General features: G+C 53.0%; 1 protein-coding gene across 4 annotated transcripts in view; it reads left to right on the forward strand.

Annotated features, from left to right (window-relative positions):
- Window positions 1-21766, forward strand: part of PIGL (phosphatidylinositol glycan anchor biosynthesis class L) — a 63442-nt gene that overhangs the window by 24275 nt on the left and 17401 nt on the right. For all 4 annotated transcript variants that reach the window (XM_060082982.1, XM_060082979.1, XM_060082981.1 and 1 more), the window contains exons 3-4: window positions 18124-18214; window positions 21316-21383. In XM_060082982.1, coding sequence (XP_059938965.1) covers window positions 18124-18214; window positions 21316-21383 — 159 coding nt within the window. The remainder of the gene's footprint in view (window positions 1-18123; window positions 18215-21315; window positions 21384-21766) is intronic.

Consider the following 21766-nt stretch of genomic DNA (forward strand, 5'->3'; position numbering starts at 1 on the left):
TCCACCTCCAGGATAAGACCTGAGGGTCTTCCATTACTTCGTCTTTTGTGCCAGGTAGTGCTGGGCAGCTGACAGCCGCGTGTTAGAAATCATGGCTTTGGGGACTTCCCTGGCGGTCCAGTGGTTAAGACTCTGCACTCCCAATGCAGGGGGCCTGGGTTCTATCCCTGGTCGGAGAACTAGATCCCACGTGCATGCTGCAACTAAGAGTTCACATGACACAACTAAGACCCAGTGCAGCCAAATAAATAAATAAATAAAATATATATATATATTTTAAAAATCATGGCTTCATAGCTACACAGTAGGGGCACTGCTTGCCTCACAGGCCCCTTATTTGAACTAAATCCGGAACCCAAAGCCTGGCAAGTATAACTGCTCAATGAATATTCGTCCCTTCCTTTTTTTTTTTTTTTTTTTTTTCCAAGGAGGTGGTAGAAACCAAGTTCATGAATCTCCTAAATCTTTGAATTATTTTTGGATATAGTCATATTACAAGTCTTTGGCGTTGAGGTCTTAGGAATGAACTTGTGGTTTCTGATTTGGCTATTAGTCTTTCTCTGACCACCAAGTTCAGACTCAATACCCTCACCAGCCCACTGAGTGCATCTGGGGGTAGTGGAGGCTTGTGCAGGACCAGCCACAGTAGAGCAGGTATCCCAGGCTCCCCTCTGCCTGGCTCCACACCTGGCCTGGGCAGACAGCCGGAACCGGACTGGTAAGCGAAACAGAGTCACCCCTCAAGGAGCCCCGAGGCTAGGGAGAAGACGAGTGCCACGGTGAGAGCAGAGATAGAGCACAGGGCAGGGGCAGACGAAGGTCTCCAGGGAGCGCTGCTCCACCTGACCAGAGATGTGGGGCAGGTCTTCCTAAAGATGTGGCTGTTCTAGTGACCTGAGCCGAGTCACGAATGTGTAAAAGGCAGGCTGGTGGAGAAGCAGCAGGGGAGCATTACAGGTGGAAAACCCAAAAGTGTCAGAGGCCCCAAGCCGTGTGGTGTGAACACCAGGGGAGTGGTGTGTCATGCAGGCGGAGTGCAAGACGCCAGTGTCCAGCGAAGCCCTCTCTCCCCCAAGCCATCCCTTTCTGCTGCCACTTCCTTTCCGCCGTTTCTTCCTTTTCCAGGGAAACAGGATCAGCAGCTTTATAATAATAATAGCTGACACATCCCCACTCTGTATCCAGTGCTATTCTGCATGCTTTAAATATATTAACTTGTTTACTTCTCAGTCCTATGAGGTGGATACTGTTATTACTCCATTTTCAAAATGAAGAAACAGAGAGGTTAAGTAACTTACCCAAAGCACACCAGGGCCACATGGTCTCCCCTCTGCTTTGGTCTGTGCTTATGGCCTACATGGCCCTGGCTTTGCATGGCCCCCCTCCATCCAAACAGACTAAGTGGAATGGTATTTCATAAAATACAGAGATTGATCTGTAGGCCTGGTGCAGCAGAATTACCTGTGGTGCTTGTGAAAATGCAGGTACCTAGGCTCTACTGTAATGCTCTTGACTCTAGTGGGGTGAGGGATCCGGATTCTGCATTTTTTTACAGACTCCCCAGATGATCCTAAGGCACAGTAATGTTTGGGAACCTCTGGGCTGCTGTGTCTGAGCTGCAGGTCCAAATTCCCATGAGAGAGAAGTGGAGTGGGCAAGCCTGGCTCCGGTCGCCTGGGAGGGGGCATTATTTGGTCTTTTTGCGTGGAGTTCGGGCATGGGAGCAGGCTCCTGGTAGGGATTCAAGAGCAGAAAGGACTGCAAGAGTGAGGAAGAAAATACCAGAATCTCCAGTCACTGGCATTCCTGGGGAGACCTCTGTGTGTAGCCCAAAGTATGCTGTCCCCTGACCCCGCATACCGATAACACAGCCTTAGCTCTGACCTCAGTCACTCCTTACAAGACCACGGAAACAACTAACATTGGTCCTTGGATGCAGCTCCTTGAGGAGAGGCCCTCCCCCATCTCAGCTTCCTTCTGCCCAACAGATGAGAATGAAGTTCCTTTACTTTTCAGCAAACTGTCCTGCAGATTTACTCTTTCTCTGCCATCCCTTTCTCCTTGTCACCCTCCAATCCAGTGTCTTCCTTAACTTTGGAAATCACTGTTTTCCAGAGGAAAAGGTAAGGCATAGAGACACCTCTTCCATTGGTCCTAGCTGAGCTGAAGAAGAATCAGAATGTCTCTCATTACTCTTATTAAGCCACCCCGAAGAAGTGTGTAGAGCAGCTACGGCATGGGATCATCAGATGACCATGTGGGCACTTTTAACCCCTCAGCCTCCAGGTGGGCTGGAACGGCATCCTTTAGGAGCAGAAGTCAGGGCAGGGACCGTCAGATTCCAGGGCCAGACACACAGAGCCAGAAACATGTAGGAATCCAAGTCCCAGGGGGTCCGGAGGGGCTGCACGGGCAGAGCCAGGAGATGGGATCTGGAGAGTCAAGACCAGGTGAAAGGCTGTGGAGCATGGCCAAGGCACTTAGGCTGCTGTCTAGCCCTGAGCTTCTGGTCAGACACAGGAAGCCACAGATTTGTTTTAAAGAATGAGTCACTGCGTCTCTCAAGTATTTGACCAAGACTGTCTTCCCCATCTTGTATTTCATTCGTCAGTCTTTACAGAGCTGAGTCCAGGTCCTGGTGGGGGTTTGCGCAGCACCGAGCTACACTCTTAAGATGTTCATCAGATGCCAGCCTCGCCGGCACTCTTCATCCTCCCACTTGCATAAATCGGACCCCTGCCCTGGTCTTCGTTATCCTGCCCAGGTTCTTATTTTGAGGCTGGTTTCCTGGACTGATCCTCTGTGATCCCACAAGTAGTTTCAAATTACTAGATCCAACCTGAGATGAACTGACGTGGCATTTTTTTCATTAGATGGTTATCAGTCACCTACCTACAAACATGCAAGCCGTTGCCCACGGAGACTGAAGCAGACATAACCTTGGACTCATGTCCAGTGTATCCAGTGTAAACTATTATCTCTCAGCCTTTTTGTGACTGGGATATGTTATATGTGATCATTTCATTTAACAATGCACCTTCTTCCTCAAGGGCTCTGAGAGATGTCATAGAATAGATGGCGTGTTCCTTTTTTAATAATAAAATTAATTTTATAATAAGGCCTCTTAGAGAATTTCATGATGTCTCCTGGGCATTCCTCTTCTCTGATGGCCCTGGGGACCGTATGACCTGGCCCCAGCTCCCTGCTTCTGTCCAGCAAGGTGATGGCAGGCAGGCAGATCTGTGTCCTGATCCTCGTCCTTCTCTTAAATAAGATAAGGATGTGGAGTGAGATCATCTCTGAGGTCTTTTTTTCACAACTAACATTTTGTGATTCAAAAAACATAATGTTATACTGCAGAAAGGTATGTACCCTAAACAGGGTTGCCAGATAAAGGACAAGAGGCCCAGTTAAATTTGAGTTTTAGGTAAACAGTCTTTTTTTTTAATCTCCGTATGTCCAAAATATCACATAGGACATAATTATATTTTAAAATTATTCACTGCTTGTCTGAAATTCGAGTTTTGGCTGGTGCCTCATCTTGGCCACCCCAAGCCCAAAGGCCGTTCCCTTCCATCTCATTTGAGGTCGATTTCACCACTTCCCTACCTGCGCCTGCTTGTCTCCTGGCTTTTATCCTTAGCCAGAGATTGCTGCTCACTGCATTGCCCTACCTGTGAAATAAGCTCCCAGAATTTAGAGAGGAGAGTAACCAACGGTCTGTTTCCTAGAACCAGCTGCCAGGTCGCCAGGAGACACCTGGACACCTGCTATTTACAGCCTTGCCACTGATATCTCGTCAGTAATCCTGACCTTTGCCACAGTTTGTTACACCCATAAGGAGCTTCAGTGGAAATTTTCATTTGCTTCTGTTTGTTCTTATTTCACTGTTTTGGCTACTTTCCATGTCTGTTTGTTCAAGATTCTTGCATCATTCAAATAAACAAATAAAAAAACCCTCCACTTAACTGTCTCCCATCCCACCCCTGCCCACTTCTCTCTCTTCCGTATAATCAAGTATTACCTGTCCCCCATCCCATCCTCGTCTCTCACTCATCCCCCTGGCGCAGTCACATCTGGCTCCCTGCCCTCCCTCCCTTCTGCCATTGAAAGCCCTCTTTGTCAGGGTCACAGTAACTTTCTAATTGTGCAATCGGTGGGGCACTTTTCAGTCCCACTCTCCTGACCTCTCAGCAGCCCTGGTGCATGCTGATCCCCCGCACCTCTGGACACTACTCTGGCGTCGAGAGCAGTACCAGCCCCAGCTGTCCCCCGCCTCCTTCCTTCCTGGCCACTTCGGGCCGTCACCTACACCTGCTGCAGGGTTGGTCCCCAGCTCTTTTCGCATTGCCCGCGCTCCCCCTAAGCCTGTGTTCTCGGGGTTGGTGCACCTCTGCACTTGTGAGGGAGGCCGTTCACAAAGCACCGGGGCCTGCTGGTCCAGGCTGACACAGGAGTCAGGAGGAAGCGAGGTCTGAGAGCTCGTGAGAGACACTTGGGCTTCAGCGTGTTTCTTTTCCTTTTCTTTCTTTTTTTTTTTTTTTTTGGCCGCACCCCATGGCATGTGGGATCTTAGTTCCCTGACCAGGGATCGAACTCGTACCCCCTGCGGTGGAAGCGCAGTGTCCTAACCACAGGACCGCCAGGGATGCCCCTCAGTGTGTTTCTTTATCGATCCCTGAAATGTGTTTTATTCATTTAGCCTTCACTTACTGAACATATGCCGGATCTCAAATGCTGGGCCCTGGGAATGCGAAAGGAAAAGCCAGGCCCTCGCCCTCAGGAGCTCACAGTCTCGGAGAGAATCCCAACGAACCGAGGGCAGCATAGAGCAGGGCGGGTGCGGATCACGACGAGCGCACACCAGGCGGAGGTCAGGGGAGTTCAGCAGTTTCTGAAAACTACGGAAAGCTTGGAAGCAACGACTTGATCTGATCTGCATCTTAGAAAGCTCTCTGGCAACACTGCAGAGAGCAGCGTTGTGAGGGGTGGTCCAGACTTGGGACCACCGTGGGACCAGTCAGCATAATCAGGTGACACACGAGTCAGAAATACAGCAGTGGCGGAGAAGACGGAGAGAGGGGACGGTGCCTAGTGCTGCTGCAGAGGCAGCATCTCAAGGACTTGGTGACCACCTGGCTGTGAAAGGGAAGAGAGGGGAGGCCAGAGGGTCTCCCAGGTGTGTATGTGTCACCTCCACTAAGTGACCCGTCTTTCCAGCATCCCTGTCAGACTGGACACCAAAAATGTCACTCTGCCTGAAAAGGGAAAACAAATATTTTCCGAGGGCCTAAATTTTCCCTTTTGCCCTACCACTAAACGGAGCCGTTGGAAATGTGTTGGGGAGGGGGTGTCAGAGCCACGGCTGGGGTTTCTGGGCGAGGGCGGTGTCTCCAGGTTGCCCAGCTAGTAAAGAGGCGATGGCCTCCCTCGATGACCTGGGCACTCACAGGGCAGGGAGCAGAGCCCCCGATCAGCAGGGCTTCCAGGGCTTCGGCAGGAAAGGTGCTCATCTAATGTGTTCCCAAGTTGCCCATCACAGATGGACACCCCAAGCCCTGGCCAGTTGGGAACCAGGGGGATTGCCAGAAAGACAGTGTCAGGGGTCGAGGCTGAAAGTCAGGACAAGGCCAGAAATAGGAGATCAAGAGTGAGGCTAGAGGCGAGGGGGTTGGAATGTGGTATAAGAAACGGGTCACAGGACTTCCCTGGTGGCACAGTGGTTAAGAGTCCACCTGCCAACACAGGGGTCACGGGTTCGATCCCTGGTCCGGGAAGATCCCACATGCCGCGGAGCAACTAAGCCCGTGCGCCACAACTACTGATCCCACGAGCCATAACTACTGAGCTCACGAGCCACAACTACTGAGCCCGAGTGCCGCAACTACTGAAGCCCGCGCACCTAGAGCCCGTGCTCTGCAACAAGAGAAGCCACCACAATGAGAAGCCCACGCACCACAAGCCCGTGCGCCACAACTACTGAGCCTGCACTCTAGACCCCACGAGCCACAACTACTGAGCCCGCAAGCCACAACTACTGAGCCCATGTGCCGCAACTACTGAAGCCTGCGCACCTAGAGCCCGTGCTCTGCAACAAGAGAAGCCACCGCAATGAGAAGCCCACGCACCGCAAGCCCTTGCGCCACAACTACTGAGCCTGCACTCTAGAGCCCGCGAGCCACAACTACTGAAGCCCGCGCACCTAGAGCCCATGCTCCGCAACAAGAGAAGCCACCGCAATGAGAAGCTCGCGCACCACAACGAAGAGTAACCCCTGTTCACCGCAACTATAGAAAGTCCGCGTGCAGCAACGAAGACCCAACACAGCCAAAACTAAATAAATAAAAAATATTTTAAAAAAAAGAAATGGGTCAGGATGAGCAATTCAGATGTGAGGCCGAGGGAAGAGGAGGCCAGAATTCTCTGCAGGCCTCATCAGAAACCTCACTGCACAACAGCAGTTCATTTTAAACTCATCTTTACAAGAGAAATTTTACACGTTTTAGGTGCCAATTCTGTCCGTGTTTAGGGCCGCCCTGTAAGGCAAAAAATGAGGCTTATTGCATCAAAGGCATAAAATGAGGCTTATTGCATCAAAGGACTGTGCCTTCTCAGTGGATGCATGGAGTCAAGAGATCTGCCTGCAAGTTCAGCGGGACCATTTAGGATGGCCTCAAGCCCCAAGGTATCCTTTAGCACATTTGTGTGTATCTCTAACTTTTCAATTTTCATTCACCTATCTGTTCATTTCACTGCACTTCCCAACAGAGGATCTTCTATACATTGCATTAACTTATTCCCATTACAGCTAAATTCAGCCCCCACTGCGCCCCCCTCCCCTCCGTGTTCTCACATCGGACAGGCATGTCTACCGGAGGGGCAGGGACCTCAACAGCACAGGCCAGCCCATCAGCCATCAGATTATAGCAGTCTGAGGACGGGGCGAACGTACTTGAACTGGACTAGTGTCTGTCTCCAAGGAGGCCCAGTCTAGTGGGTGTGACACCACAGCAAGTGTCGAGCTAACAGGGGCGTCAGAGTCAGGCAAGTGGCCCGGGGTGATTCTGAGTTGACCTTCTTGTTTGGCGCCAGACCACAGCCAGCATCTAGGACAGGAAACAAGGCACTTGTTTTTATCATGTGACCTCACCAGACCCTCATGAGGCCCTGACCAAGTGGGCTGGCTCCACTCTTAGTAAAGAAACAGAGGTGAACCAGGGCAGAGTCCAGCACACAGGTCTGGAAACCACAGCATCGCTGAGGGAAAGACTGGAGCCTGATGGGCACACAGGTGCGGGAATTCACCACAGGCCCTTTGCAATCGAGTCCAAAATGTATCTTCACGTTGTTAATTCTAGGTCCCACCTGCTCCTGGGGTGCGACCCACTAAACGGTGCTGCCTGGGTCCATGGTAACCCCACAGGAGAGGGGCTAAGGGTCCCACAGGACTGGGGAAGGAGGGCTTGGTACAGAGAGATTAGCCTTTATTGCCTAGAGAACATGGGGTGGTTTTCCACCCACAGTGCTGTGGGGCAGGGTTCGTTAATCTTGAGTGGTGCATGGATCCTTTTTTCCTCCTAACTTAGTTTTCTGTTTATGTTTAGCTCATATGTATTATTTGAGTCCTTTTTTGAAAAGTATCTTAGGCACTTTGGGAATACACATGTGATCTCAGACACGTAAATACAAGCGCTAAAATCACATGAACATATCCGCTTTCTTGTCAATGAGATAATCACAATTTTTCTAGTTTGTTATCTCAGTAAAAATTCCTTTTTCTAAGAACTCCTGGAGCCCTGAGAATTTGGCTACACACATCTAGGGATTTATGGGCCTCAGCTGGAAAACTCTGATGCAGAACAACAGTTCATTTTGAACTCATTTTTTTAAAATGTTTACTTCATTAATTTGGCTGCACCGGGTCTTAGTTGTGGCACACGTGATTCTCGTTGTGGCACGTGGGGTCTTTAGTTGCGGCATGCAAACTTCTTAGTTGCAGCATGCATGCAGGATCTAGTTCTCCAACCACGGATCCAACCTGGGCTCCCTGCATTGGGAGCGTGGAGTCTAACCCACCGGACCACCAGGGAAGTCCTGAACTCATTTTTTGACAAGGTAGATTTTGACACTTTTTTTTTCTTTTGAGACATGTTTTGGCTATTTTTTTTAAATTATTTTATTTATTTATTATTTATTTATTTTTGGCTGCGTTGGGTCTTTGTTGCTGCACACAGGCTTTCTCTAGTTGTGGCGAGCTGGGGCTGCTCTTCGTTGTGGTGCATGGGCTTCTCGTTGCAATGGCTTCTCTTGTTGCACAGCAAGGGCTCTAGGCGCACAGGCTTCGGTAGTTGTGGCACGGCAGCTCTAGAGCGCAGGTTCAGTAGTTGTGGCTCGTGGGCTTCAGTAGTTGTGGCTCGTGTGCTCTAGAGCGCAGGCTCAGTAGTTGTGGCTCGTGGGCTTCAGTAGTTGTGGCTCGTGGGCTCTAGAGCGCAGGCTCAGTAGTTGTGGCGCACGGGCTTGGTTGCTCTGCGGCATGTAGGATCTTCCCAGACCAGGGCTCGAACCTGTGTCCCCTGCATTGGCAGGTGGTTTCTTCACCACTGCGCCACCAGGGAAGTCCCTGTGTTGGGTTTTTTTGTTTGGGGGGTTTTCTGTTGTTGTTTTTTTATTTTTGGCCACACCTCGCAGCTTGTGGGATCTTAGCTCCCCGCCCAGGGCTGGAACCCGGGCCCCCGAGTGGAAGCGCGGAGCCCTAACCACTGGCCCCCGGGGAAGTCCCCGCGATTAACATTAACTTTGTTGAGTTAGAGTAAGAACCCACTTGGGCTCCATCAGAACCCATTGGTCAAAGTCTCATGTCTAGTTCACCTCCCGGCCTGTCTGTTGGGGTCCTCAGGAGCCCCTGCAGGTCAGCCACAGCTTTGAAGTCAGCCCTGACACTTACTCAGTTGCTCCCGGCCAGCCGTTAGTCTCACCAGGCCCTTCTCACAGCTGCTGGAATCCTTTGCAGGGAGGATGCTCGTGTGCATTCCCATGGATTTGGGTGGCCCCCAGCCTACTACCATTTCATGAACTGTCGGGCCCTGTACTCTCCGTGCTCGTGACCGCACCTCGTCACCCTCGGTTCCGGGAATGTCGGGTACACGTTAGTGTCCGTCCAGAGCCATCAGGCAACTCCAGCCGCTCCTTCTCGGTCTCCCTCACAGCCTCCCTGTCCCGCCAGCCCCTTCACTGCAGACCTTCCTCAGCCTCCTCTCAGGCCTCTTCCAGGCAGTATGAAACGTCACCTCTGCTGCCGGCACCACCGTCCCACGTGGTCACCGTGGCGGGTGCCTGGGTCCTCTCAGTTTCCCCCTGCTTCTGCTCGGCCCTCCAGCTGTGTCTCCATTTAGTCTCCATCTTTCTACCCCACCGTCTGCATCCAGGGTTCTGCAGAGACGTCCCCTTGCTGACACCCTCCCAAAACGTAGGTCGAATCCACAGAAACCTTTGAAGGCCCGCTGCTGGGCCGATGACAGTCAGGTCACATGAGCCTGGCTCTTCTCCCTCACATCTGTGATCTAATCACGTGGGCTGTCTGCCGTGGACCACACTTCTTTGTGGCCTGACCCCCCATCACCCATTTCCTCCCTTGGCATCAGGTTCCCTTCCAATCAAGAATCAGGTCAAGAGCTGACCCTTTATTGGACCCTGACTACAGGACGGGCTCTGTCCTAAGTGTCTGTCAGGTATTATCTCATTTCACCCTCACAGCAGCCGACGGAGCGGGAACCGTTAGCCCCGCGCAAGCCCGTAGCCCTGCTCCCTGCGTGGTACGTCCATCCCCTGCAGCCACACGTTGCCCAGGATTTACCTCCGTCTCTCCTTTTGCCCTCACCAGGCAGCTTTACTCTCTACCAACTCAGCTGACTTGTTTGCCACATCCTCAGACATCCTCAGGGCTATACAAACCCTTCCGCAGACTCCGGGTTCGACTCCGGGTCCTGCAGGCCTCCCTTCTCACTTCCTCCCAAACTTCTTGAAGCTCTTGGTGCTGCTTTCTCACCACCCACTGACCCCGTCCTTCTGCACTGCCTGCCCCTCTTCATGGGCACTGCTTCCAGGGCCAGCCATGGTCTCTCAAGGGCTGAAATCCAGCGGCCTTTTCTTCCTCAAGCCCTGCACGGCGCTGTTCCCGTTGACAGCTCTGTGCTGTCTTTGCTCCACCAGACCCGATTCTCTTCCCCCATCCCGACTCAAGAGCTCGCCAAGCTACAGTTCTGGTGCTTGTTCCCTTGAGGCTATTCCTGGAGAGTTTCTCCATGGCTACAGCTTCTTCATGAGAATTATTTTTTTAAACATGCTGTTGTAATTCTGATGATCTTAAAACGAACCCAAAAAAGTAAGCACCATTTGGATGAGCTCTCTATAGTTGGGTACCACCCATTTCAGTGCCCATCCTGGCACTCTGGATCGTCACACCAAGTGATGACTAAATAAAGTGATGGCATCTGACTGTAAGGAAGGCAGTGTTTCTAAACGTGGAGCCCTCATGTGTGATGCTGGAATCACCTTCGATGCTGTGTCCTTCCTTGTTCATGATGGTATGAACCATCCAATCAGCTGCTAAATCTGGCAAAGTCTCCTTCCATAAGAGCTCCTGGCGCCTTGCTCTCTTCCATCCGCACGGCCACGTCTTTGAACTGGACCCTGCCGATGCCTAGCTGTGCTCCACTCCCCCAGTCCGTCCCTCACTGTTCCCAGGTTGATTTGCTAATGCAAACCTGATCTGCCCACTGCCCTGCAGGAACCTCCCTGTGCTCCTCCCTGTACGACCGTCTCTATACGGGGACGGGTGCCCCCTGCCCAGCGAGACTAGACTTGTGGTCTCAGCCACAGCCCTGTACTCAGCCTGCACACCGTGGCTCTGCTCTCCTCCTCTTACTGGAACTCTGGCCCCTGCCGGGAGGCCTGTTCCTCCCACCCCAGCACAGACGCCTCCACCTCCACAGAAGCCGTTTTTATCCACGCTGTGCAACCTTAGATTTTCCTCTCGGATCCCCCGTAGCAACGTGTTTGGCTGTTTCTGACAGTGCCGTTCGTCCTGGATTTTGCTATTTGAGCACTGGTCTGATCCTCCTGCACCCACAGTGCCTTGCAGCCCAGTGGAACCTACAAGTTAAGGTTTCCTTTCATCCTAAGCTGCCCTGGCTCCCTGGTTCAGCCCTCCTACCCCACCCCTTGGGACTCCAGGGTGTCCTGGTGAGCAGGCCAAGTGGCCCGGGGGACTCCGCACCCCGGCTTTATGTCTGTTTTTTTGTTTAGTTTTGTTTTGTTTTCTACATGTCTGCTCTTGTTTCTTGGCATGTGACAGCGTCTCAGGTGCTTGCCAAAATCAGGGATGAACCCCTTCTCTGACATAACCCTAAATTTGGCTTTTTCAGAAAAAGGAATGAGGCAGACATTTCAGGCACCAGAAGATTGAGAGACCCATCAAAAGTTTAGGCTACGGCCCTTCCTTCTCTGTTCTGAGAACATTATTACACAGCCTCTGCTCAGGGGAGCCCTTGTGTGTCTGGTGGGGAGAGGGGAGGAATCCGGACACAGGCCTGGGCCTCTCCAGCAGAACCCTGTGACCTCTGAAGGGAGTTCAGTGAGCAGGTTCTGTTTTTCAGTTGCCACGTAAGACAGCTAATAAATTAGCAATTTTTGGAAAAGAATTTCCCACATTGCAAGCTTTGCACACTTTGTTGTGATACTAACATAAAACGCATCTTTCAGAGAAAGGAGAGCTACAGGTATACCTAACAGTCATGATTTGCTTTTTGTCCTTGAGAAAGGAAAATCCATTGTACGGTTAGGGTGGGGAGCCTATGTGGATGAGGGTCTCCTCGGACATCTGGTCGTTGTCTGGGCTCTTAAACTGCTTAAGGAGGGGCCCCTGTCAGAGCGGACACTTCACAGACACAGGCTGGTCTATTTCACTTCTCTCTCTCTCTCCTTTCCTTTCTCCCCCTCCTCCTCTTCCCCCGGTTTCTATTCCTCTCTACTCCTCTTCGGCTGGTCCCTGGCGAACAAGGGACGCCCCGCAGCCGCCCGCCCGCTTCCCAAGGTCCCCGCACCGGCCCCAGCCCGGCGGGTCCCCCGGGGTCTCGGGCGCACCCAGCGGCCCCGGACCCGTGTTGGCCTGGGCGCGGCTTCTGCAGCCCGAGGCCCGGCGCCCGGGCCCAGGTGATCTGCCAGCACTCCGCCCGCCCGCCTCGGGTTAGCGTTGAACTCAGATGACCTTTGCCCGCCTGGATGACAGAGGAAGCCCCGGGGTTTAGAAATGTGCCGGAGGGAGGCTGGGGAGGAGGCGGGCAGAGGAGCCACAGGACCAAATAAGGGCGTGCGCGGCGCCGAAGGGGCGCGGTGATCAGTCCCCGGCCCGTGTCCCACGCCGGGGTCCCCACCGGCTAGCCCGTCTCCCCGGGGGAAGGAGGGAGGGGGGAGGAGGAGGGCCCACCGCCCCGTTCCCCCCCTCCCGGGACGATGCCCCCATTGGGCCCGGGCAAGTCACTAGAAAGAGCAGAGCAGGTCGGAGTCCGAGGCTGCTCCGCCGGCAGGAAAACAAACTTTATTCTATGACCCTCACAGGCCGAGCGCGAAGGCCTAGGGCAGGGCTAGGTTTGGGGCATTTTCCAGCGGAATTAACACCGCGCTTGCTAACTGCACCCCGGGGAGGGCCGCTTCCTCGGCTGTGTCGGGTCGCGCGTCCCGCCCGCTCGGGGTCGCAGGGCCGCGTCCCCGCGCTTCTGCGGCCCCCGCCGGCCCACAAACCCTCCTCCCCCACAGCAGCCGAGCCCCTTCCCCCGCCTCCCCGGGTCTGTACCCGCGTTGGCGCCCGTGCTTGGCTCCGACTGCATGCGCAGCCCCCACGGGTAAACGTGCAGCGACCCCCCCCCTCTGGGAGCCCCGCCCTGCCGTGCCCTGCGCGGTGCGTGCCGGCACCACCCACGACGCCTCCCCGCGGCCAGGAGGCCGACGGCCCGTCACCCGGGCCAGCCCTGCCCCTGCGCGGAGTCCGCCACGCGTGCTCAGCCCTAAAGTACTGGAGAGCTGACCACCCCGACCCCCGATCCCCGCCCCCGGAGATCAGTACCTGCCTCTTTCTCCTCCCGGACAGATGCAGGATTCTGAGATGCCTGCCTTCTACGCAGTCCTGCAGCCCGCGGGCCCCCGCAGCCAGCCCGCAACTCAGCACCGCCTCCCCTCCCCGTGCGGCTTCCCTCCTGCTCCCGGGTCACACCTCCCAATAGGCCTTCGTCCCGGCCCTGCTTTCTGGGGAGCCCAGGCCAGGATACCTGGCCACTTGAACACACCCAGAGCCCTTTATTTGGAAGTTCTCTCACAGGCTGTTTTCAAAATTCAATTCCTCTACATAGATTTCCTCTTTCATATGAGTCTCATTCTTAAGTCAGGAGCAAAATTAAAGTTTAGTAACTGGAGTTTTTTTTTTTTTGGTTTTGCTTTAACATTCCTTTCCTTGGGTGTATCTGAGTTTCTTTGCTTTTACTTTGAACATGCCCTAAAACTCTGTGTTATCTTTAGCATTTTTCATAAACCACAATTCAGGAAGTTAGAGAAATTGCTCCCTGGTGGCAGAACAACAGAACTGCCAGCCTCTTTCTCCCTGTAATTGCAGTGAAAGTGGTGTCTCTGCCTGATTGGACTTTGACTTTTAGGCTGATTATTTCCTTAGAGTCAATTTCTAGAAAGATAAGGTCAAAGAGCACGAATAATCGCACGTAGCCAAACTGCCCTCGCACACAGGTGCAGCCGTTTAAGCTCGAGGGGGGGACAATCGCGCCCTTTCCTGTGAGCCCTCCTCCACACCATGTCCTGCTTTCATTTTGCATTTGTTTTGACTCTTTCTGAGAATCTAAAGAATATATGCTGGCAGCTTGCATTTCTTGCTTTGTAAAATGCCTGTTTTCTTTAAACAATCTTTCCTAGGCCTTTTTAATGTTTTAAGTAGTCTCCAGGCTTCCTCTGTAAACGACCTTGGAAATTCCACCCCCATTCCTGGTTCTCCACGGCTGGCTTCTTAATCAGGAAACATCACCTGATTGACTAGAGATTTAGAGTGAGGAGCGGGAGGGACCGCGGGCCTCTTGATTGTGACTTGCCAGACCTTTCAGAGCAGCTTCAGCTTGACCATTTCTGGGCTGAAGGGCTCTGTAGGCGGGAATTCTCCTGGAAGGAGAAGGCGCATCGGGTAAGGGCGCCTGGTGCAATCCCTGCTTGTCCTTGTCCTCAGGTCTTCAGAGGTGTCATCTCTGCTCTACTTGGCCAAACCTGGCCAGAAACTTGTTTTCAGCCCACCATATCCTCTGTCTCAGCCAGAAAGGGTTACTCAGCTTTACATCTTAGCAGAGCTACCCAGGCATAGATGCGTCTGAGGTATTTCCATACTCTTTTTATTAAAATTGCAATAAAAGCCAAGAAGGAGCTTGCTAATAATTAAAGGAAGTTTCTAGGACCTCTCAATAGTTCGCCGTAGGCCTGCTCAGATCTGGGTTCGGGGGAAGGAACGAGCAGCTGCAGAATTCCTGTCAGCTGCTGAAGCAAACCCATCACATTTGCCTCAGGTAGGAGGGCGAGTCCAGATGTTCCTTAAATATGAAGCCTGACTACTATTAGGGCTTGACCTCTGCTTTCCTGTTGGCTTTGAATTACATCCACGTGATTTCCCAGGAGAAGGGTTGGTTAACAAGATGAAATTGGGGTCCTGACAACACACGTGTTCCCTTACAGCCCCACTCAGCCAGCCGTGGCGCCTGCTCCACGTGTAACTCATTCCCTTCCAACCCGCTCTCTCCAGCTGTCAAAGAATGTAAATGAACTGGCCTTTTCAGGGAGCTCTTAGGGATAAGCAAGTAGGTACAAAACACCTGAGTTGTTTAGAAAGAAAGGAGCTCTTGATAAGAGTTAAGAGTCCCTGTTAGTCTTTCCTTCCAGCCTGTGAAGGGCACGGCTCTCTCTCCGTGATGCTGTTCCTTGTGAGTTAACATGCTTTCCACCTCCTCCTCTTTTTAAAAAAAATTTTTATTCTGTTTTATTTGTTTATTTATTTTTGGCCATGCCACACAGCATGTGGGATCTTGGTTCCCCAACCAGGGGTTGAACGCTGCAGTGGAAGCACAGAGTCTTAACCCCTGGACCGCCAGGGAAGTCTCTTCACCTCCTCCTCTTAACATGGTTCCTCAGAGGGAGATCTACCCAGGTTCTCCTCACTTCACCTTTGACCCCGAAGGTACGTCTCTATGATTTTACCCCAAGGAAATATTGAGAGATGCATACAAACAGGTATGTATTAGGATGCTAGTTACCACCTTATTTCAATAATAAAAATTGGAAGCAACCTAAATAATCAATAAAATGGAGGCTTTACAAAATTCTGGCGTATATAAATCAGGATCTGGTTATGCAGTAAATCACAGAAAACCCACAATAACTACAATAACTGTGATAGGAGTTGCACCGTCTGGGCCTGGTGTGAAGGGCCAGGGCTCCTTCTCTGTGGCGACTCTGCTGTGTCTGGCTTTCGTACCTAAGGCTACTTCACGCACCAAGATGGCTGCTTCAACTCCAGTCACCCTCCACCAACTCCGGCCAGCAAGAAGCAGGACAGCACAAAGGAAAACAGGGCAAAGGCCATTCACCAGCTCTCCCTTAAGGAGGGGTCCAACGGCTGACTCACACTTGTGTTTACACCTCTGCCAGCATGTTTATCTAAGGCGGAATTGTTAATCCATCAGAGAAGAAAGGAACTATTGCAGAAATTATTACTTGGACCCAAGCCTCGAGTTGATTAGGGTTGAACTTTAGGAAGAAGACAACTCACGTAGTTGGTCTCAAAGGAGTCACTTTTTCTACATTTCTCTGTTTGAAGTTTCCCAGTATCAAATTTTATATTTTCCTGCCTTGAGGGGAAGTGGTCCCATTGGGATGCCTTGCTCCCCTCTGTAATTCATGTATTTTTTTTCCTTTTTTTTTTTTTTTTTTGTCCCTAATCTGTTTTATAAAACTGCTATCTTCCAAAGCTCTTACTTGTATGTTCCAACCCCTAAAGGCAGGCAGGTACATCTGCCTGTGGCTCAGCCACCACTTAAGCTCCCCAGTGCGGTCGGCGCCTGGCACACGGCAGAGCTCATTTATTGTTGTTGCTTATTTACAGAAACTGGGTTGACTTGAATTGTGCAAAGTACCACATGAGACATAGGTGAGACACAGGTCTGTTCTCATACTTGACTACAGGTAGAGAGACACACAAAACAATGGAAATTAGCAGAATGTTGCACTAATTAGGTGCGAAGTGGGGCCGTCCAAGCCATAGTTGGTAGAAAAGTTCAGTAAGGTTCCTAAATGCAAGGAAGTTCATAGTAAAGAATTTGGCCATGTCCAAAAAGAGGTCTGGCCTTTGCGCTTGGCTTCTGGGAAGTAACCTCTGGCATACCTGATGGCAGTGCCTTTGTTTGGGGGGGGGCACCACATTGGAGCTTCGGGTGGGGCTGTGGGTCACGCAGTGCCAAGCTCACCTGGAGGCTGAGATCAACCACCTGGGCAGCCGGTCAGCAACCAATGAATCCTGTCTAAGTGATGGAGCCCCGATAAGAACTCTGACCACAAAGCTTGCGTGAGCGCCCCCCCCACCCCCGGTTGGCGGCGATGTTCCGTGTGTACTGTGACATGTCAGTGCTGGGAAAATAGCGCCCAGACTCCACAGGGAGAGGACAACAGACCACCCGCCTTTAGAATGCCCCCGGACTCTGCCCTATGTGTCTCTTCCTTTTCTGATTTTACTCTGTATCCTTTCCCTTCTGAGGTGCCCAGAAGGCGGCAGTGAGCTCCCCACTCGGGTGCTACCATTTCAGCACTTCAGGCCCGAGAACTAGGCTTAGCCAACAGCCATCCTACCCTTCCTCTCACACTGCTTCTCCGTCCATGTGACTATGATCGGTAAATCCAGTTTCCAAAAGGGCACCTCGACCCCTTTACGTGGGCCTCCCAGCCGGGGCGTGTGTGCAGCTGTCGCACTCCAGGGTATCTTCCTGTCTCTCTTGCTCTTGAGCTCAGCAGGCCATGTTCTCCATCCCATATTCAGCTCCCTCCCAGGGAACAAGGCAGGACTTTGTCCTGGTTCCTCCCTCTCCCTTTCTCCCTGTCCAGTCCCCCCAGCTGAGCTGTCTGTCCTGTCGCAGCAGGAGCATTAGGGGACCCGCGGGGAACGGCTGGCAGGACAGTGCTCTGAAAAGCCTGAAGCCAGCTCTGCAGGCGGCTCCCCAGGGTGTGGAAGAGGTAGCCAAGGAAGCACAGGAAGTAGCTGCGTTATCTAGAGGTTCATGCCCTTTTCCTACTGAAAAACCTTCAGCGACTCTCCTTTGACCAAAGTCCTAAGTGGGTCCGTTAACGGCCCTTGTCCATGGAGAGGTGACAGCCACCTGCCAGGTGGGGAGCGGAGAGGCCCTTGTCCTCCCAGTAGCAGGTGGGTGTTGCCGGGACCTGAGCCGGCAGAGATGGCCACCTACTTATAAGACTGTGAATAATATCTTCAAACTGAAGGCAGATCACAGCCTTGGCCTCAGATCAGCAGGTGGCAGGGGGAGGGAGCAATAAGGCTTGGAGCCACCTGCAGAGGCCTCTGCCCCTGAGGGTGCCCGGGGGGATGGGGCTGCGGTGCTCCCCAGGGCTGAAACCTCTCTGCTCTACAGTCAGAAAACCTGGGTCAAATCCATCCCTAACAACCTTGCAACAAACAGGCTACTTAACTTCATCCGTCAAGGCTCCTTCACACCTGTCTGAGATTAAATGAAGCAACTCCGTACTTTTATCAACGCGCCGTTCCTCTGACTCTTACAAAGACACGTGTCCCTCTGCCCTGCGTCCGAGCTCGTGGGTACCACACCTGTCCCCAGCTCATGGACAGAGCCGTGTCTCGCTGATGTCTGCTCCCTCCCCCGGCCACGAGCCAAAGCCCCCAGAGCGAGTCGTGTTTCGTCTGGATGCCGCTGCCTCCCCCCTGCCCCCCACACCTACCGGAGCCCCTGGGGGAAGCCTGTACCAGGTTAGAAACGGTTTCCAGGTTGTGCTTCTTCCTTCCAGGGATTTCCCAGATGACCCCGGCGTGCGGTGGGACACGGAACGGGTGGCCGACGTCCTCCTCCGGCACGTAGAGGCCCGCCGCATCAACCTGGTAAGGGGACGCCTTCCGCTCCAAGCAGAGGCCCAGCTGCATCTGTCTGAAACCCACCGAGGAACACACACACCTTTCCTGAGTAACTGAAATCCCAGCGCTCAGACAGAGGCAGAGATTCTTCCAAAGTGCGCCCTCTTCACCCACCCACTCCCACCCCTGTTCTGCCACCTGAAACCTCAGGACCCCCGAGCCTGTGCCACGACCCTCTGGCACAGAGCTTTCTACCAAGCGTTTTCGTTTTAAGGTATCACTGTAACTTTGGAGGTAAGTGTTGTTATAATGCTCACCTTACACTGAGGAAGTTGAGGACCCCAGAGGCCCAGCAGCTGCCCAGGGTCACCAAGTGTGAAGCTAGGATTTTAAGCCTGGAGTCCTCACTCCAGAAATTGCGAGGATAAATTCACAGCCCCTGCAGGGAGAACACTCTGGTCACGATTAGAGCTCTAGTGGGCATTCAATTCACCTGCAGAGGCGGACGGCTCAGGAACACCCACCTGGACTCTCAGGCCCCGCCAGCGGTCGATCTTAAGGCTCCAAGAAGGTGTCCACCTCTAAACTAAGAACGCTAACGCTTCACGAGTTAATACCTAAATCCTACCATTTAAAGGCCCAGCCACTTGCTTTAAGTTTTGATTAAGCCTCGTTCAAAGATGATCCCTGCTGTTAAGCTTTTATCGGTGATGAATTCTCCAGGTGAACGGATTTGTTAGACCTCTGTTAAGAGCAGATTTTCGTGGATATATTAGACCGTCTTTGAGCTCTAATGACAGAAATGCAGCAGGAACTTCGTCCACATGGGCCAAAGGGGCAGCTAACTGGCTGGTTCTGACCCCCACAAGGCGGAGGTGCAGGTCTCTGCGCTGGCTTCCCTCTTTGTTTTGGCTGGCAATATGGTCACCCAGAGCCGCAGGCCCACCCCTCCCGGCTGTACTTCCCACAGGGTCTGAGGGTGACAGCTGGAGGGTTCACGGCCCGGGCCTGCTGCCTGGCCTGGGTCCTCTTGCCCGCCACCCCCCAGGCCACGCTCAGAACCTCTCAGGGCCCCAAGCCTGGCAGGGGGGCAGAGCTGGTCCTCCGGGCTGGTCTGGGGTACAGGGTGGGGCCTGTGAGGTGGGCCACAGTGGCCCTCGGCACCCCGGCTTCCCCAGGGCCAGTCCCCAAACTCTCCCCTCCCCCGCTTCGGTGCACGGGAACGGCTGGTTTCCCACTAACTCCTGCTTGTAGGATAAACTCCCATCTTTGCGAACTTGGCCGTCTCCAACCTGGACCTTCCTTCGGTCCTTTTCAGTGATGAACAGGGTTGGTCCTTACTGAGGGGCTGGGTTGTTGTTTAGACCATGTTGCAGCCGTGGCCCTGAACATCCAGGGAGGAGCTTCAGGGCACAGACGCTCTGCGTGCCTTTCCTGCTCTCAGAAGAGCCTCCCAAGTTTGTGTCCCAGAAAAGTGATTTGTGCTCCAGGCCCGGCTTAAGACCGCCTTCTCCAAGAAGCTTTCCCTGACTTCTTCAGCCCTCTTTGGGACAGTATTTGTCGTGTGTCCTGCACCTGTGACATGAGCTGCTGTTTATCCTGTAAAGTACAGACCATGTCTTGTGAGCCACTATCTTCGAGAAGCGAAAGCAGCCCCACTGTTCCCTCTTGTTTACTGGGGTCTGGGTAAGACTTCATTTGCCCAGAGATTTCTGCAGTTCAGCGGGGAGGGTGGACGGAGTTCTGCAAAGAACCGCAGACGCCACTGCTGTCAGGTCCTAACCTGCACGAGTCTAGGGCTAGAGACAGATCAGCTCAGCCCTCCTCGAAGCAGGAAGAGAGGGGGCTTATCAGAAGGTATAGGATGAAGAAGAAACAAGACCTTGAAGAATTTCAGAAGTGATGGAGCCGAAGTGCAGTGGCCCCAAGTCCCCAGACCAGGGAGTGTGCCCCAGCTCACCAGTGACAGCCCGGCCCCGGCATCACCTCCACCTGAGGGCAGCGGACACTCGGCCTTGACTGCTGTCCAGGTCCTACACTCCCACGTGGCTTCACTTGACCTTTACCTCGACCCAGAGAGGAAAGGCGGGCAGGCCTCACTCTTCCCATCTCACAGATGAGGAGACCAAGACACTGAAAGTTGACATCACTCCCAGGGTGACATGCTGCAACATGCCTGAGGGGCGGGGGCAGCTAGCGTCAGAGGTGGGAGTGGACACAGGGCCCACACTGAGCTGCGGGGAAGGGTGGGCTCAGAAAAGGGTACCTGAGTTCTGGGGTGACCTTTTTTTAATACAGTATATTTTTTAGAGCAGTTTTAGGTTCGCAGCAAAATTGAGCAGAAAGGACATACATACCCCCGAGCCCACAATATGTTATCAGTAACCAGCGCTGACACAGCATCATAACCCCAAGTCCTGGTTCACATTAGGGTTCAGTTCTGGTGCTGCATGTCCTGTGGGTTTTGACAAATGTATGACACGTATCCACCATAATGCGATTAGCTTATATGCTTTTTAAAAAAAATTTCGGGACTTCCCTGGTGGCGCAGTAGTTAAGAATCCACCTGCCAATGCAGGGGACACAGGTTCGAGCTCTGGTCCAGGAAGATCCCACGTGCCGCGGAGCAACTAAGCCCATGCGCCACAACTACTCAGCCTGCGTTCTAGAGCCCGCGCTCTAGAGCCCGCGAGCCACAACTACTGAGCCTGCGCTCTAGAGCCCGTGAGCCACAACTACTGAAGCCCGCGCACCTAGAGCCCGTGCTCTGCAATAAGAGAAGCCACCTCAGTGAGAAGCCCGCGCACCGCAACGAAGAGTAGCCCCCGCTCACCTCAACTAGAGAAAGCCCATGCACAGCAATGAAGACCCAACGCAGCCAAAAATAAATAAAATAAATAAATTTATTTAAAAAAATAAAAAGAGCGAACAGTCAAACCCACAGCCACAGTCTCCACACAGTCGGCCGAGCAATGGTCACACATCCCTGACCTGCTCCCACGTCAGTTCAGATACACTCAGAATGTGAACAGGCGCAGGGTTCTGGGGCCTCCTGTCCTTCCCGGGCCGCGGGGACGAGGCGGGAGAGACAGGTTCGGCCCGGAGTGAAAGCCTTCGTGTCTCTGCAGGTGGTGACCTTTGACGCGAGGGGTGTGAGCGGCCACGGCAACCACGTCGCTCTGTATGCGGCTGCCAGGTAGGGCGCTCTGAGTCTCCGGGCGGCTGGTTTCCCCGTCACTGTCCACCCTCGGGCCATCAGAGAGCAGTGTTCTCTCACCACCTGCTCCCAGGGGTAGTCGCCCTCGCATCCTGGTGTTATGGTCTCGTCTCCTGAACAGCTGAGTTTCCCCACCCCCGGATACGGCAAGTGGGGGAACGGATTTGATTTATCCCTCTGCTTTGGCCACAGAAAGCTTTAGGGCCAAATTTCAGCTCCTTGTAGCACACGCACAGGACTAAGGATTGAGTTCTGTGGATTGGCGTCCCTCCTGGCTGCACCCTCTTTTCCCTCCTCTAACTCCAGCTTGTTTGTCCTCTCCTGCTGTGTATTTTGTGCACAATTTCAGATCCTTTGGAGAA

Source organism: Mesoplodon densirostris, chromosome 18 (assembly GCF_025265405.1).
Source record: "Mesoplodon densirostris isolate mMesDen1 chromosome 18, mMesDen1 primary haplotype, whole genome shotgun sequence".
Taxonomy (NCBI): Eukaryota; Metazoa; Chordata; class Mammalia; order Artiodactyla; family Ziphiidae; genus Mesoplodon; species Mesoplodon densirostris.